The sequence below is a fragment of the Pagrus pagrus genome (assembly GCF_965226575.1).
Source record: "Pagrus pagrus genome assembly, chromosome: 12".
In the NCBI taxonomy this organism is placed as follows: domain Eukaryota; kingdom Metazoa; phylum Chordata; class Actinopteri; order Spariformes; family Sparidae; genus Pagrus; species Pagrus pagrus.
The window spans coordinates 23,111,488-23,128,434 of NC_140196.1; the positions used below are offsets into that span (position 1 = coordinate 23,111,488).

A 16,947-nucleotide genomic window follows, 5' to 3' on the forward strand; every position below is an offset into this window, starting at 1 on the left:
ACTTTAACTATAGACTTTCACTTGTAATAAACCAAAACGACAACATGCTTCGTTTTCAGGTTAAACACATAATATCATATGATCCTGTTTAAACTGAGCTGAGTAAATACAAGGGTGTCAGAAAATAGCACATGTTTATGAGGACGTTGCTGCCACCTGGCGGTCAAAAAGCTAAAAGGGAAAATACGGTGTATTTCTATTGGCTGATGAAATGTGACGCAACGTGGACAAACAAGGAAATGGCACCAACGTAATTGTCGCTTTTGTTTTCGATTTATGTGACCAAATTTCGCATGAGTCAGAGTTTTACCAGGTAAGTTTTGTCCACTTATCGGTCTTTATGTCATTATTCCTCAAAAACACATTACGTACTTCGACACTGACAGTTAATGCGTGTACAGTAGTTTACTCTGACTTGTGCTGACTTTATACATTCCTGTCATAGGTCCAGATATGAGTGACCTTCCTGTAAACCCGCTGGTTTTGATTGGTGTCGGGTCCAGCTTCGCCTTCTCTGGCCTTTTCTATCATTTATACCAAGAAAAGAAGAAAGAGTTGAAACAGCTGAAGGTAAGTGCATCATCGCCTGAGTCCTGGTGAAGTGTTAACGCAGCTTAAATTTTGAAACAATTGAAAATGCTCATCTGAAAGCTTTTTATTTAAATTTTAGGAAATACCCATCTTCAGGCCAGACCAACATTTGGTGAGAGTACTGAGAGCATCTCCACATAGGCGGCTTCAGTATGTTGCTGTAGAAGGTACAGACATGTCTAGAATTCAAATTTTTGTAGGTGCAGTTTTGAATGGGGTCAGTCATGGTGATACTTTAAAGAGGAATTACAGTTTCTCTCATGTCTGTTTTCAAGGTATGGTCCAGGCAGATGGGGAGCCTCTGGCCAGCCAGTTTGTTCCAAGATGCTTTGGCGTGATCCAGAAGATCGCAGTGGAGGAGCACTGGAAATACTGGAACTCCCTCAGCCGCACATGGTACATCAGACAACAGAACAAAACAAAGAAATGTCTCTTAATTAATCTTGTAGCCTGTTTGTAAGAGTTTGGTTACTTTTCCAGGAACTCTCGGACAATTAACAGCAAAGAAACCAACAACGCAGTGCCTTTCAGTCTGGTCAGCCCCGGAGCCTACATCAATGACTTGTATGTGAAGGTTCAAAACCCTCTGGACGCCTCTGGCTGGTACCTGGAAAGGGTTTATCACAAAGTGAGACGTGCTGAGGAGGGCTTGGCGAACGTGATGTTGCAGGGCCTCAGCGGGGAGAGACCTGTGTCGATGGAGCAGAGCGAGGAGCTGCTGCGAGTGGGGAGCACCCTGACTGGTTTTGGGGAGGTGGTGCTGGAGGGGGGCCAAGTGATGAGGCTGCAGGCCCCGCAGGACGGCCGCAAGTTCATCCTGGTACCCACTGACCACAGGAGCTTCTTGGATGGACATGAGAGTACAGCCAGCATGTGGAAGACGCTGACCGCTGTTACTGGCATCACAGGGGTTTCTCTTCTAGCTAAGGTCATTTATGGCTTGGTGGGAAAACCGGATGACAAATCAAAGTAGGCTCGAAGACGTGAATACTGCTGGGATAATGGCTTACAAAGCTGCACACTGGTCTGGTCACTGGATGTCCCACGACTGCCTCAGGTGTTTTACCTTAGATATCATATCACCATCCTGATGCTAGGATAACTCAGTAGCACGTTTAGATATGTTTCATTCCTATCAAGTATTTTCTTGTCATGTTGCAAGGTGAAGCAAAGCCTTAGCTGTAGAGGCCGGAAGGGGAAAAACAACCGGATTAAACAAATTAGATAAAGAGTAACACCATTTTATAAAACCACATTTACAAACAAGAACCCAGTATAGTGAATAACTCCACTGATGCCCAGCAGCCCTCTTTACTTCAATCAAAGCTTAATTTTTAATGGATCAAATTTTATCATCCCTGCATTATTACTTGAGAAATTAAATGCAAATGTTGAAAAATGCCTCACAATGTTAGAGAAAGGGAGAATAAAAATCCTGGCATTGTCCCTTTATCCAGATCTGCACCAAAAGTTGATGGGGTAGTTTTTGTGTAATCCTGTTACCTGTTAAAACTAATGGAAAGAGGCAAAAACGTATCCTCCTTGGCAGAGGTAAGAGAGAGAAAACAAATGGACAAAACAGAAAAAAACTACTCTTCTGAAAACACAACAATTAACTGAAAACACATCACCATTTCAGAGAACACATGAACTGAAGAGGCAGCGACAATAATTCTTGTTTATAATTAAACAGAACTGTTGTGTTATGCAGTCCTGTTGTTTTGCCAGACTGGGCCACTGTACTTAACTGACCACTTAAAAGTTTGTCACCACTTCTCTATACACCCAAATCCTACACCTGATGACACAAGCATAGGCTGAGTGTGGCGGTTCAGTCTGATCAAGACTATATTAAGAATCAGGGTAAATGGAGTCTTGCTACAATTATAATTTCCATGTGACAAGCACACATATGGCAGTAACCTGATCATGTGCCCTGAATTTCTTCTGCAGTCATAATGTAATAAGGGATGAAACATCTCAGAGGAACATGCATTTAATGCAGGATATTTGTCTTTTTGTGACTGATTAACTGTAGAATTCCAAAACTGTATGCTACTTTATTAAGGGAACTTTTTTTTTCCTGTAATGACATGTATTTTTTATAATTTAAAATCAGTTTAAGGGGTTATGTGGTCTCAAAATCAGTGTTTTACTTGGGATCTCAACTGTGAACCTGATAAAAGAATGACTGTTCATCACTGTCACTCTGAGTGTTCAGTCGTGTCAAGACAGGATGCAATTAAAGTGAAATTTGAAAGTGACTTGTATGAATGAAGCAGATAATCTTCTACCTCCTAGATGATTATGTTTTACTGTATTGATTTTTGACCTGCAGTCAGGTTCAGTTTGTGAGAAAGGGAGCGCTAAAAACTGTTGTGCAGGTTATGGGTTTAGTTTTATTGTGCCTCACTTTAAAACCTTGTAGCAACAGAAGACATTCTAGTCGTTGACAATAAAGAGATGGATTATACTACAGCATATTTCCAAGTGGTCCGAGGGTCTTTCTTCTTTATTTGAATATAGACATTCATAGCACACAGGCCTTACATCACGTGGCACTATGTGATAAAATGTATGTCAGCTTGAACTGTACAGAGAAGGTCCTGACGGAAGCTGCTGTCGAGGGTAAAACCAACTGCCTGAATCCCTTTATTCACACAACAGTTTTCAAGTTTTACAGTCATCTTTGTCCCTTCTGAAGTGCTCCTCATTATTCCCCTTCCTCCTCTGAAGACTCCTCAGCCTCCTCCAACCACTGGATGAACTTCTGAAGCTGTTGAAGGAAAACATACATCAGAAATGGCGGGGGGCAGATTTTTACAGTATCTGCACTTTGTTTCAGACAACTTTTTATGTAACTTTTTATGTATTTTTGTAAATCTCTACTTTCTACACCTTATATTTTACATAAGTTTTAATGCATTTGAGGGAAATTATTTCTATTTTGCATCACTGCACGCCAAATAGACAATATCACAAGACTGACTTCCACCTATCAGTGCATAACACGCAAGGCAGACGAAGCAAGACGCAACAACGTAAAAGATGTAACCAAGCGGAAACAGAGGGAGACTCGAATTGGAAGAAAAGGCGTGTGGTGACAAATGCTCAGGTTCAGTTTGGTTTGCACAGAAATGGCCAGGAGAAACGTCTTTCAGAGGGATACTTTATACTTTGGGTACTTTATTATTTTAACCTGAGTAAAGAAGTTGAAAGAGTACGTCTATTTTCAACACCAAGTAAAATGCGTGTACCTCTGCCACCTCTGAGAACAGGGTTGTGAGAAATCCAGCATGACAGGTGCCCGTGGACAGGTGAGAAGTGAGAAGTTACAATGAATTTCAAGGAACTGATAGGTATACATAAAGTGAAATATTCAAGTTAATTGAGACATTTCAGAAATCACAAATTTGGACGTGATGTAATTTATTCAAATGTAAAGATGTGAAAAAAGGGGGTTTCATGGATTTTGTCAAATAAACAGCAGGACACGCTGCTGCAAACAGGTCAGCGTAAACTGAACATACTCTTCTTTGCAAACAATATAATAGTTCATACCAATCTCTATTTTTACTACAAAAGTGTTAAGATATTGTTCCCTTTGCTATTTAGACATTGTGGAAAAACTTAATATTCACTGAAAAAAACCTTTTGTTTAAAACTGATTTGCTTCTTTTTTTTTTCATTAAAAAATCTGGTTTAGTCCTACATGCATATTTTCTCTTTAATAGTGGGAGGCTTTGGTAAAAAAAACTTAACTATAAATAGTAATATCCAGCCACAGCAGTGACTATTGTTTTATAATTTTTTGTAAAATTCTACTTCAACTTATCATCCTCTACATTGTCTTAAAATCAGTATTAATGCATTTGTATTCATTATGTAAAGAACTTTACATTAGCAATTAGGGGTGTTTAGATTCTTACTCGATCGAAATGAGATTTCAATTTTGATCGTCGAAATCAAAAGCAGGATCGGCGATTTCTACTGGTCCTTTTTTTTCTCTCTACCCTGCCTACTTGTGCACATCTGAAGATGTTGGGTTTATCGTCTTTTTCTGAGATCTTTATTGATTTGATTGGAACGAGGGTTTACACTGGACAAATGTGAGAAAAACTGAATTTCTGTCTGATGTTCATTGCTGAGAGTGGTATTTTTTTGTTAAACTCTGAAATCTACATTTCTTGCCTAACCCTAACCTGCAAAAAGCCACCAGGATCTGTTGTTGTAACACGCCCCTATCTTCTTAAAGAAGAATTTGAAAATGTAAAACAGTCAGGGCATTAAACCAGTGATCTGTTGATCTTTACAATTCCAGATGCTCCAGACAAACGATGGCAGAGCCGTCAGTGCTGAAAACATTTTTTAAATAAGAAAAATCAAATTGAATTGAGACCTCAAAAGTGAAAGTCCAATTGAATTGTGGATTTGGGGAATCATAACACTATTAACAATAGTGCCTCAGTGGACGTTGTTACATAAATAAACTAATAATAAGGATGAAAAAAACCCAGTTGTGTTATTGAACACACTCTTTTTTTTCCTTTACACCAACTCAATGACATTTATACTCAAAGGTTTCACTTCTGTTGTACTGGCACTTGTGAAATTTAGTCATAAAGCCTTGTGCTCTGTACGTACCCCCTGGTTCTTTCTGAGCTGTCTGCTCTTGTCCGTTGTTGCTCCCTGGGAGAACCAGCGCAGGATCATCTCCTCCTCCAGGATCTCCAGCTGGTACATGTTCATTAGGACCTGGAGAGAAAAACCCCATGTTCTTTTCTTGTTCTTGAGTTCAACCTTTATAATAGTCAGCAGACTACTGAGTGTACATGGTGGTGACCCTGACCTTGACCATAGCAGGCCAGTGACTGTCCTGCTCCAGGAAGTGTTCCTCAAAGGCAGAGAGACAGTCTTGATGGTCCTGTGCTCTCTTCACGTAGTTCTTAAACACTGGCGCCCATTTCTTCAGTAACTGAGAGGAAGACAAACACAAACGTAAAAACATGCATAAAGATATTTATTTTTATCATGTCTACACTTAAATAAAATTGTGCTGTATAAAAATAATATTTACAGGTAGGAGCAGAGCGACGTATTGCGCTGGGGTAAGCTGTGGGCCCTGCTGTGTGAAAGGATACTCCAGCACCACTCCAGTTAAAATCTGAATCACCTCCTTCATCGTGATATTGTAGGCGTATCTATATAGAGAGAGAGTGTGTCAAACTGGATGTGTCTTTTTGAAAAGGAAAAGGAAATTTTTAAATTCCTCCTTACTTGAGAGAGTTGATCTCAAGTACAAGATTGTCAAAGCCGATGTTTTCCTCCAAACCTCTCTGCAGAGTCCCCAGCACCTCCATCTGGAATACTACACATGAACGCACCAACGAACAAGAGTCAGGAGAGGAAGACGTATGTAACTTTATTCATTTATATTCTATTTAATCCTGTTATTTTCTCACCTTTGACATCATCCGTCTCAGGCGAGGGAATCACTGGATCGTCAGGATCATCAGGCTCGCTGTCCTCACTTTCACTGTCAATGTCAGGGTTCAAAACCAAACCTGTTACCCAAGAAACAAAAGTCAGGCTGAGGGGACACAGACAAAACAGGAAATGCCATGTTTTTATGGACTCTATGATAAACTAAACAAGCCAGCCGAGCTGATGTCCTACCCCAGAGACACTGCGACAGCTCTTCATCCTCTGTGTCATCCAGACTGTTGGCCTTCCAGATGTAGCCCTTTCCCTCTGCTCCAACCTCTGCTGGGTTAAAAGCTGAAGGACAGAAGAAAACTCATCACCACGAATATTTTTAGCATTCTCGTCACTCAATGTATGCGTCAGGACGCATTCAATACACACCTTTCAGTTTGGTTTTGTCTTTACTGTGACCAACCTCTGCATCGTCACTCAGGAATTCATCATCATCCTCATCCTCCTCTTCGTCAGGATGGTGCATGGAGACTACAGTGCCCTCGGGAAGAGAGATGTCTGGTCCAATCACCACCTGGAAAACATTTAACAGAGAATTAAGTGACAGTCATAGATTTCACTAAATGTTTGCTACTTGCTTACTTTGCTCATAATGGACTGATGGAGAATCATCATAGCACACAGAACGTGAAGTAAAGCGCATACACATTGTCCAAGAAAAGCAGGACTCATCAGCAATGGTCAAGGTCTGATGCCAAAACCTACAAACTCTGGTACATGAATTTTACCTGGTAATACACAATTAATGTAAATATAATCAATATTGCAATTGTAATATCCAAATCATAGACGCTGAGATGTTTCAATAAAGGTCAAATGTTTGTTGACAACATGTTTGTTGGAAAAAGGAAAATTGTATTGAATTTTCCCAACATGAAAAGTTCTCCAGGTAAGAGGTTCTGACAACCCACAAATCTAACATTTGATTGATTAGCTTCTGACTATAATATTTTTGAAGGGTTTACATGCACTGGTGGATAAAAAAACAATTGCAGTTGAAACAGTTTCAATGTATGTTTTTGAAACAATACAAATATGTAATCAATTTAAAATGTAAAATGTTTCAAAATGTTAATTACTTGCTTGTGAGATGAACTAGTGCTACAGTTGCAGTTTACGCACTTAAGGAGTTGAAAAGTGTAAGCAATAAAAGTTTATCACTTAAAGAGTAATTACTGCAATGAGCTGGTTCATCATTATAGTAGAAGTGCTGAAAACAGTTCAGCTGCTAATTTGAGTATTCACTGAAAACTGTTGACCGATCATTAAAGCAACAGTATGTAACTTTTTTGACCTGAAAAAACAGCTTCAAAATCATGATGATGGTACAGTGTCTTGTAATTGGGTTAATGGTGTCTTTGTCTCAGCCACTCCGCCCCCCTATAACTTGTTCCTGCACTATGTACATACATGTTTACTCCAACATACACGTTTTCAACACATAACATTGTCATGACAATGAGTTTTGTTTGTAGTTAGCACCTACAAGCAGATCTGCAAACTCACAATTCAGCTCTTAACTAGTCACAATCGATAAATGATGAAACATATTGCTTACATTATAAGCCAGGACACACTGTTTATTCAGCGTCACCCCTGTTTTGACCTCAACTTTGTCACAGACGACAGACTGGCTGATCACCACGTTGCTGGCAATGTGAACATTATTCCAGATGTAGGCATGGTCCAGATTTACATTGTCACCTGTTGCAATAATAAAAAAAAAAGATGGTTGTCAACACTTCTGCTGTTACATACTTGTACATAATCTCCAACTCCACACACAAAAATTAGCACTTCTAGTCCTGGATGGTGCTGGTCGGGGAGCTCACCTATGGTGCATTTGTTACCGATGACGCTGTTAGAAATGTGACAGTTTGCACCAATGCTGGTGTCGCAGCCAATGAGAACGTTCTCCTCCATCTGGCTGCCGTGGCCCAGACTGACTCCTGAGCCTCTGTAGACATTGTGGCGAGAATATGTGCAGCTCCGTCCCTTCTGGTCAACAAAGTTCGCCTCAGGGGTGAGCGGGTAGACCCACCGCCGCACCAGGTCCGACGACACCGAATCATACATGAGAAGGTTGGACACTCGGACACCGTAGCCGTCCTTCGTGACATGCATGTGTATCTGGTTGCCCAGGATCTAAAGCGATATAAAATAAATTATGGCTTGTGAGACACTGAATTGCATTTGTAGCACAAGATTCCACATTTCAATAAAAATCACTTGCTGTGTTGTACCTCTTCATTGACCAATATCCCTCTGACAAAGTCATTCCTAGTTTGGTAGTCAAAATTGTCAGTGAAGAGCTCAGCAACCTGAAAAATTAAGAAAAACTCATGTTACTTCAATCAGTAATAATGAGTTCAACAGCTTCTGTCTCTGTTTGGAAACAAACCTGTGGAGAGCAGATACTGATGTGACAGTCCAGGAGGTCGTGTCTGATTTCAAACTCACTGCTTCCGCTGTGGAAAATGTTCTGTGAAAAAAAACAGCGACTGTTATTCATAAATCCGAAGCCAGAGTAAGGTAAAGATTGCTTATGAAGGGAAAGTCTCACCACAGGGAACTGTAGCCTCTTCAGCCCTTGTGTCTTGTGATAGTGTAATATCCGCTGGCTTTTACTGTCCATAGCAACAATGACATCATCTTCCTCACAGCGGGACTTATGACCTGGTGATGATTCCTTGAAGATCATCGTCATCACCGAGATGTTCTTGTCCATCTTTCGACGATGCCTAGGCAAAAATGACACACAGTCTTATAGTAACACAATCCATGATCACCCATACTGTCATTTCTCCTGTTTGTATAAAAAAAGACGTGGATTATGTGTTACCTGTGTTCTTGCAGTGCCTGACTGATGTCAACATTGGATACCACGTCTCCGTAAACCAACACAAAGTCAGAGCGCACAAGAGACTTTGCATCGACATCCCTGAGCACATCCCCTAAGGAGCGGTACATCTCTGAGGTGATGATGTGGACTGTGTTTGGAGAGGTGGGTCGACACCACTTGGACTTCCTGTCAGACACAGTGACAGGTCAATATCTTTCATTGAGACCAATGCTGCACAGTTGTGGATAATCACACAGTATTAGTTTAAACTCACAGCAAATGTTCCTTTATTTTACTGGCCATCCAGCAGCAGAAGACAAATGTTTCCTGCACCCCGGTGGAAGTGAGGAACTCCAGGGTGTAGTCGATCATGGCAACATTACCCAGCGGCAGTAGAGCCTGTCAGCATTACAAATGTGACAGATGTCGAGAGTGAAGGAGACTAATGCTGTAAATTTGAAATACGTCCTTAATCATTATTACACAAAACAGCTAAAATTAGCTTAAACGTCACAAGTTTAGCTATTTAGAAATGGTTTCATCAGTGTCAGAGCAGCCCTGTCACTGTTACAGCATGGACATTAGTTAGCATCCATTAGCGGTCCTGTTAGCTTAGCTCGCTGCTCACCCTCGGCTGGTCTTTGGTCACCGGGAAAAACCTCCTGTTGAAGCTGTCAGCGACTAAAACAGCCTGCAGCGGCTGCTCCTCTTCCTCCTGCTCACCCGCTCCTTTTCTACCTGAAAGTCCAGAGGTAGAGCGACTCTGTTTCCCCCCTTTACTAGCCATGTTTGACTCCCAAGTGCTAACCAACTCTGTCGTCAGAAAATTCTACGGTGGCTGCGGTGGGACAATACTACTGTCGCGGTTGGAGTGAAGCGGCTGTTCGCGCGTAGGATCTTCACAGGGTTCAGAGTGCAACTGCATTATTTTTAATGTCTATGACAATATTCATTTAAATGGTCAAATCAAAGATATGCATTTATTGAATCTAGAAACAGGGCCATAGCCTATGGAAGACTGTATTTGCTAAATTAGAAATAAATAAAGAAATAAATACATACAAAATATGAATTAATGAATAAAATAGTAAATGTAGTAAAGTAAATGGCTAAGTAAATTAATAGGCTAGTTGAATTAATACAAAGGTTAATAAGTAGAGACAAATTAAAGTAGAAATTGTGCATTTAAAGGAATAATTATTTATTTATTGAGCTAATTTTTTATTTGTTTCTGAATTTGGCAGTTTCAGATCAGGATCTGAGGTCAAGTCCAGTTCCACCCAACACAGTCTCCTCATATTATATACAGAATACTAAATACTAAAATGTAAAGCTAAAACGTTGTCTACAAATCTAATTTTCCAACTTGAGGATAAAAACCTTTGCTGATAGCCTACTTGCACTGACTGGAATAAAATTGTGGGGGAAAAAATAATTCGACCCAGTGTTCTGCTGGTGCATGGAAAAGTTGAAAATGACACGACAACCTACTTAAATGTTTTCATTGCATTACATTTGTTATCAACCAAATTTGTGATGTATGGATTGAAAAATGAAAACATGGGAAGGGAATGGATTTTGACCATTTTACTTAAAAAACTATTCTAGATTCTTGGACTTACTGTATTGTGTGCAACTTAAAACAACAATAGAAAAAGGTTAATGCCCATGTTAAAAATAATTATCTATATATCCTTGGCTAAAAAAAATAATTAGGTGATGCTTTCTTTCTCCAGTCCCCAAAAGTCACAATTATAATCCATGTATTTTAAAAATTATTACGAGCGCATTTCTCTCATTAAATCAAAACATGTTTAAAAATGGTCTTCTTTCTATTGTAAAAATACTACTGGACTCTGTGATATAAAGATACCTGAGGTTTACTTCAGTCTATCCACAACTAATAACACAGGCTTTATTATACAATATGAGCACATCACTCACCAGTCACACCCTGACTCTCTGGGACTGAATCAGCCAAACTTGATATTGCACAAACCATTCTACATTGCTTTTTTTTTTTCAGAATTACTTTATTGTTGTCAGTTAGTGAACATCTGAACCAACATGTTAAACTTTAACAGAGACAAAAACATCTGGCTCCTGCCGTCCAAAAGTTTAGACAAGAACCTTCATTCACTGTTCTGTAAAAGCGCAACAGTTTCTTCATTTTGTTCCCATCAACCTCAGATTGTAAAACATATTACACTGCCAAAAAAAGAACTATTGGTGGTGTTTGGTTATTTTCTTGGCATGCTCCAACACTGAGTCATAGCGCAGGGTTTTGGATGTCCAGGAAGCTGGAATTCCCTCGAGTCCAACCTGTGAGAATTAAAAAAGCACATTTTATAAATTATCAAAACATATCATACTGGCTTACTATTAAATTTAATACATGTAAGATTAGCGCACAGTCATACCTGAGCCCCGAGACAGGCTCCGATGAAGGACCCTCTGCTACAGGTGCATCCCCCACAGCTCATGGTGTCTCTCACAGCCTGCTCATAGTGCTTGGCTGTCAGGACTCCATGCAGCGCTGCTTGGAACGCACCTGGCAAACCTGAAACAGAAGGTATGAAGGCATTTTAACTTGTTGGCTCAATATGCGAATAAATGACAGCTGCCTGAGTTACATTTAGCACTCCATTGCTGAAATGTATGTTAAAGTGTGACTGATGGAAAAGGTTAAACTGAGCTCCGTGAGGATACCTCATGTGTTTGGAAACACAGTGGGGATCAGCTCCTTAGGAGTCTTTGATAAATTCTCCTTCACCTGATGAATGTGCCCTGAAATCAACGAGAAAATAAGCTAAACACAGAGTCACTCACATATAATCAACATGTCATAATTCAAAGTACATAATAATTCACACATTGTTGCATGTTACTTTATCTTTTAATAGAGGAGTCTAGAAACAGATTGATTGTAATGATGTAAACTTGCATGAAAAGGGGAAGTGTAGACCCTTTAATCACATGACTCAGTCCCATGACTTTTGTCCAGTGAAGCAACAATTCTGCAGGTCTCACATACCAATGACTGCTTTGTCCAGCTCCTGGGGCTGCTTTCTGTTCGGGTCTCTGAGCTGATCGAGCACCGAGTCCAAGGCTTTTGGATCAGGACCATTCAGGATGAAATGCTCCAGGAACCTAGAAAAGAAGTCAATGTACAATCCATTATATATTACATACTTCTTTTAATTGAAGGAGCACTGCAGCTTTTCTGTTTGGTTGCTGGAATTTCCAACTTAAAGAAATGGAAGTGTATTAAACTGTAAGAAAAAGCCATTATTATGAAGCTTCATAATATATTTCACAATGGCTATACTGGTATATTTGTATATTAAGTTCTTTGGGGGTATTTTTGTCTTTATCCTGATTGCAGACATTTGAGTGGTAAGAGGAAATGAGGGGAGATAGAGAGAAGGCATGACATTGTGACTTTATATATAAATATATCACCATATTTTAAATACAGACATGACAAATAGGTTCTAAAACTATGCATACCGTCCTTCAACAGTGTTTGTCTTATTCCACCGTCTTTTGTGTCTGTATTCGAAAAACATACTGACCTTGCAGCTGCCAGAGTCTCTGCCACACATGCATCATTGTTCTGTGTGACACGGACTGCCTGCTCGACCTTTTCCAGCATGTCAGGCTTTCCTGCATAAAACGCCACAATAGGAGCCATTTTGGCTATTCCATCAATCTGACAGTCGTTCTCACAGCCTGCGGCGCACACACACACACACACACACACACACACACACACACACACACACACTAGTTAGAGCTGTTTCTCTAAGATATGTCTCAGTTTTGTGATGACTGCACTGCAGGTTTACCTGTCTCCTCTTTGCCTGCATCTACATTCTTCAGGAAGCTCTTCAAACTTGCTTGTCTCCATGGTCCCTCGATGGGCAGCTGAGGTCTTGGCCCTGGTGTACAGAACATCATCAGTATTCCTACCTTACCAAATAAAAAGGAGGTGAATTTATTCTTCAGCAACAACATAAAGGATGGATAGTTTCCCTACCTCCTTTCTCTCTGTAAGGATCGTTTACAGGTGTGTCATACTCTGATCCAGGACCAAAGAATTTCAGTGTGCGCTGCTTCAGATCTTCAACATTTAGACCTGGCCAAACAGGTAAACAGGCAAACACAGTTTATTATATAATATTATTAGTTTAATATTGCAGAACGTATTGGCACCCTTTATGTATGTGAGCCAAGTTGTTAATGAGTTATAAACCACAATCTTACATCCCCACCAGACACCAGTACCAGCCTAAAAGGCCTGACTTTTTTTCAAATTCAGTTCATTTGTTCATTAATGAGTTCCTTTAACTAATTTCTTATGTGAGGATCTAATGTTGGGATAATTCAGGTGTGGTGAGGATTGGTTTGTGACGTGTCCAGAACAGTTGTGGAGCTCATCACTGTCTGGAAGTGTCACATGTCTAATTATAGTGTCAACAATGACAGGAAGGGTACACTTGATAACATGAAGAAACAAACTTACCTCCACACTCGGACAGGGACTCCAGCAGGACAAACGCCTGGTCTCCGTAGCAGCTCTGCTGGCCCGTCTGCCTCCTGTAGAAAGGGTTGGCCGACTCTGGGCGGAACTCTGGGTTTGGATCCTGAGCCAGGATCCCCTGCAGCTTCTGGAGGTCGTACACCCAGTGGAGGGGCTGTGCTGTGAGGGACAAATCATCAAGTCGATTTAATCCTCATCAGAAGCTAAATTAAATAGCTAGATGAGAAGTGAAAGTGCTATAACAGGCAACGCCAATGGTAGTGTCTTTAAAGAAAACAATAGAAACCCTTTTGATGGCTTTATTAGCATTTTAACAGGTGTGAGGAAAATCAATCACATGTTTACCTTCAGGCCTTTTACTGACTGCATAAGATACAACACAACACTACTGTAAGAGAGACTTCTTATATTATTACCTGCTGCATCTGCAACGGCTGACCCTGCGATGGCTCCCATCGCTCTGTTGGCCAGAGCTGAAGCCATCTGTAAAAACATCCAGTATTCAGTATTATTGGAATTTAGGCAAGTAGTTATCATTACTAAGTTGTTATTGTTGTTATTGTAAGTAAAGCTAAACTGTAACAATCAATTCCCCGTTAAGGTCAAATTATGTAATACTCACAATCTGCAGCTGATCTCTGATTGATTACATTGTTTACTCAATATGTTTGTCTTTTGGGCTGAACAAGACATTTGCAGAAGAATTTTTCATCAGTCTATGGCGGCTTCACTTCCTCATCACGTGAACTTTTAATGATGGCAGGAGGAGTTTGATTTGAGCAGCACTGGAATATTTGTCCTTTATTATCTAACCGGCTACATTCAACTTGAACATATTAAAGAGATTAATAAGAGCTTAATTTAAAGTGTATTTCAGCGGTATACACTGTCAGCACTGTACGACGCATTACGACTAACGCAGCAATATTTATATCTGTATTACAACGATGAAATATCTAAAACTATAACAGGACCTAGCTTGAGTAGCAGTCGAGGAGATAGCAGCAGCTACTTTAAAACAATGTCGACTGCTAGCTAACGTAAGCTAACGTAAGCTAGCAGCTCGGGATAAACAAGGCTTACCTTTAACACAGTTTTACGTATTAATGCGAAATAATAAGTCCAGGTCGTAGTGTAATGTGCGTCAACAACCCTCTCCACCTCCTGTAGGCGGACAATTTCAATTACAACATGTTATGAAATGTTTTAGCACTTTAGCACCGCCCACAGGGAAGCGACGACACCGCCCTCCTCCAAACACTTGGAGAAGGTAAACTACTTGAACACACACACAAACCTAGTACCATACTGCTGTGGCACGCATTACAATAAAGTTGTGTTGATGAGGTCATTTTCACAAGGCACACGTATAAAATACCCAAAACACTGACGAGTTGACATTGAAACAAATAAAAAATTGCTAGTGATTAGATCTGATGAGTGTAATTAAGGCCTATCAAACCCCAACATTCAACTGTCAAACGTCCATTAAAATGTCGAAATGTTGGCAGCAAGCTGATAACATCAGTCACAGCTGGGAGGTCCTGGTTCAGGAGTTCAGTCACAGTTCAGTTTTAACCAGAGAGCACCCCCTGCTGACCAGAAGTGGAAGTTGCTCTGTGGACAAACAATCACACAGTCTCTGCACTCACTGTATAATACAAATGACCTCTAAAGAAAATAAGACCAAATTTGATTTCTCAATTAAAACATGTTAGACTAAAGTGGGCATGCTCAGAGAGCCTAAGAGCACCAGAAGAAGGTTATTTGAATTTCATTAAAGAAAAAGGTCATCCAACAATGAAAGTTTGGGCAGTATGTACTCAGCCCCATGTCGATGGAAAGTGGGGTGAAGTTTTGTAGTCCACAAAACATTTCTAGAGCTTCACAGCAAAACAGTGTTGCAGCATTTTCCTTAACAACTGAAGTAGCTGGGGACTTGTTTTCAAATTAAACAAAAACAACCGAGAAAAAACACAAAATGGCTCCACACAGCTTATAACAGCTCATACAGTGATACAAGTTTCTGGAAGACCAGAGATCCCAAACCGATTTGAAAAGACAATATTTACAACCTTGGTGCACAGTCAAGCTCATGCACTCACTTCAACATTTTCAGCTTAGCGGCTACAGCGAAGATGTCTGCTTTAAAAAGGGTGTCTTTTCAAATCAGTTTGGGATCTCAGGGCTTCGGGGGACTTTAAAACTATTCCCACAAGTCATCTAAAAGGTTCAAACTCCACTCTAGAGGTGTTTTTCCCAGCAGACATTTTAACTTCTCATACATGCTCTGCTCAGTTCAAGTGTCCCAGTAACCATTCTTCATTATTATCTATTATTAATCACACCTGTGCTTTTCCTACTGTTACATGTAAAAACGTCTTCTGTGAAAAGGGCCTATTTAATGACTTCAACTCAGTTCACTTCATCTATGCTTAGTCAGCAATAGTTGATTTACCCTCCCTTTAAAGTGTCTGTTCTCTTCATTAACTCTTTAAGAAGATAATTAAGACCAAGAAGTAAATGTTTGATGTCTTGAGAAGATGAACATTAGAACAGAAACAAATTTACAAAATAGGTATGTGTTTTTTAAAAAAAAAAACCCTGCATAAACAACAATAACAGGCATTTATTTCTGTTGCAGCCTCTGTTCTGTGCATGTACTGTAAGGTCAAATCCACATTGAGCGACAAATGTCTGCATTGCACCTACCTCATTCATTGACGCCACAGCAGGCTTTTCCAGTCATGATCAAGGTTAAATCACCTGCTGTGACATTACTGAGTGGGATGTGCCAAAGATGTGACATGCTTGAAAGTTTCAGCTGAGTAGATTTACAGTTAGAAGGTCCAGTGTGTGGGATTTAGGGGTTTCCATTGGCAGAAATGGAATATAATATTCAGAATGACCTTTTATTTAGTGTACAATCACCTGAAACTGAGCACCGTGGTGTTTTGGTGGTTTAGAATGACACTATGACATATTTATACAGAGGCAGTCTGTCCTCCTGCATGGATCCAAGTTCCTACTTCTTGTGTCAGAATGCAACACATTTAATGTCTTAGTTCTTTTGGTTAAGCCAGACGTGTGTGAATGGACTGAAATATTTTCTCATTTATGAATAAATTCCTCCATCAATGGTTATGGAAGCTGTAACATGAGATGTAAAAGCAGACCCCATTTCATCAGGGGTGCCCAAACCTTTTCCTTTGGAGGGCCAAAACTCAAACTTAATGGTGGGCCACAGGCCAAAAGCAAATGTTTATTGTATTTTAATGCTGTGATGCAAGAATCAGAACTCAAATCAAAAATTCCAGTTGACTGACTTCCTGTGCAAAGTGTCACATCATTAATTAGTTTATGAAAAATAATTGATAATTATAGATCCTACATATTTAAAGAGCAGTTTTACCTCATAAAAAATAAATGGCATAAACAGTGATTCATATCATAGTTTAAAATATATATATATTTC

The 16,947-nt window shown here is 39.9% G+C and overlaps 3 protein-coding genes across 4 annotated transcripts; 1 reads left to right on the top strand and 2 right to left on the bottom strand.

Annotated features, from left to right (window-relative positions):
• The first annotated feature begins 225 nt into the window (after positions 1-225).
• Positions 226-3,074, top strand: mul3 (mitochondrial E3 ubiquitin protein ligase 3). The gene is made up of 5 exons (XM_084370231.1): positions 226-313; positions 446-570; positions 671-758; positions 867-987; positions 1,072-3,074. Exons 2-5 carry the CDS (start codon positions 454-456, stop codon positions 1,562-1,564), a joined length of 819 nt encoding a protein of 272 aa, XP_084226357.1. The 5' UTR covers positions 226-313; positions 446-453; the 3' UTR covers positions 1,565-3,074.
• eif2b5 (eukaryotic translation initiation factor 2B, subunit 5 epsilon) lies at positions 2,968-9,766 on the bottom strand. The gene is made up of 16 exons (XM_084370230.1): positions 9,558-9,766; positions 9,204-9,328; positions 8,930-9,115; positions 8,651-8,828; positions 8,489-8,569; positions 8,331-8,408; positions 7,920-8,232; positions 7,646-7,791; positions 6,457-6,601; positions 6,268-6,369; positions 6,054-6,155; positions 5,869-5,959; positions 5,669-5,792; positions 5,441-5,566; positions 5,236-5,346; positions 2,968-3,367 (listed from the first exon to the last, which is right to left on the bottom strand). The coding sequence occupies exons 1-16, from the start codon at positions 9,714-9,716 to the stop codon at positions 3,305-3,307; spliced, it is 2,130 nt and encodes a 709-aa protein (XP_084226356.1). The 5' UTR covers positions 9,717-9,766; the 3' UTR covers positions 2,968-3,304.
• A 1,164-nt stretch (positions 9,767-10,930) lies between these two features.
• Positions 10,931-14,711, bottom strand: LOC311265991 (crystallin J1A-like). 2 transcript variants are annotated; one of them, XM_084368178.1, is made up of 10 exons: positions 14,095-14,197; positions 13,889-13,955; positions 13,455-13,631; positions 12,969-13,067; positions 12,778-12,870; positions 12,505-12,661; positions 11,964-12,079; positions 11,639-11,716; positions 11,350-11,489; positions 10,931-11,251 (listed from the first exon to the last, which is right to left on the bottom strand). In XM_084368178.1, exons 2-10 carry the CDS (start codon positions 13,953-13,955, stop codon positions 11,153-11,155), a joined length of 1,026 nt encoding a protein of 341 aa, XP_084224304.1. In that variant the 5' UTR covers positions 14,095-14,197; the 3' UTR covers positions 10,931-11,152. The 2 variants fall into 2 exon arrangements, with proteins under 2 accessions (XP_084224304.1, XP_084224303.1); XM_084368177.1 differs by lacking the exon at positions 14,095-14,197 and adding an exon at positions 14,556-14,711 and having other exon boundaries at positions 10,932-11,251.
• Between the last annotated feature and the right edge of the window lie 2,236 nt (positions 14,712-16,947).

Excerpts from the sequence above, each read along its gene's own strand:
- mul3 (XM_084370231.1), top strand. The coding sequence starts at position 454 with ATGAGTGACCTTCCTGTAAACCCGCTGGTTTTGATTGGTGTCGGGTCC. Across the intron at positions 571-670 it reads AAGAGTTGAAACAGCTGAAG|GAAATACCCATCTTCAGGCC; the intron begins GTAAGTGCATCA and ends TTTAAATTTTAG. Across the intron at positions 759-866 it reads TCAGTATGTTGCTGTAGAAG|GTATGGTCCAGGCAGATGGG; the intron begins GTACAGACATGT and ends TCTGTTTTCAAG.
- eif2b5 (XM_084370230.1), bottom strand. The coding sequence starts at position 9,716 with ATGGCTAGTAAAGGGGGGAAACAGAGTCGCTCTACCTCTGGACTTTCA. Across the intron at positions 8,570-8,650 it reads AGAGGCTACAGTTCCCTGTG|AACATTTTCCACAGCGGAAG; the intron begins GTGAGACTTTCC and ends TTTTTTTCACAG. Across the intron at positions 6,156-6,267 it reads GCTGTCGCAGTGTCTCTGGG|GTTTGGTTTTGAACCCTGAC; the intron begins GTAGGACATCAG and ends CTTGGGTAACAG.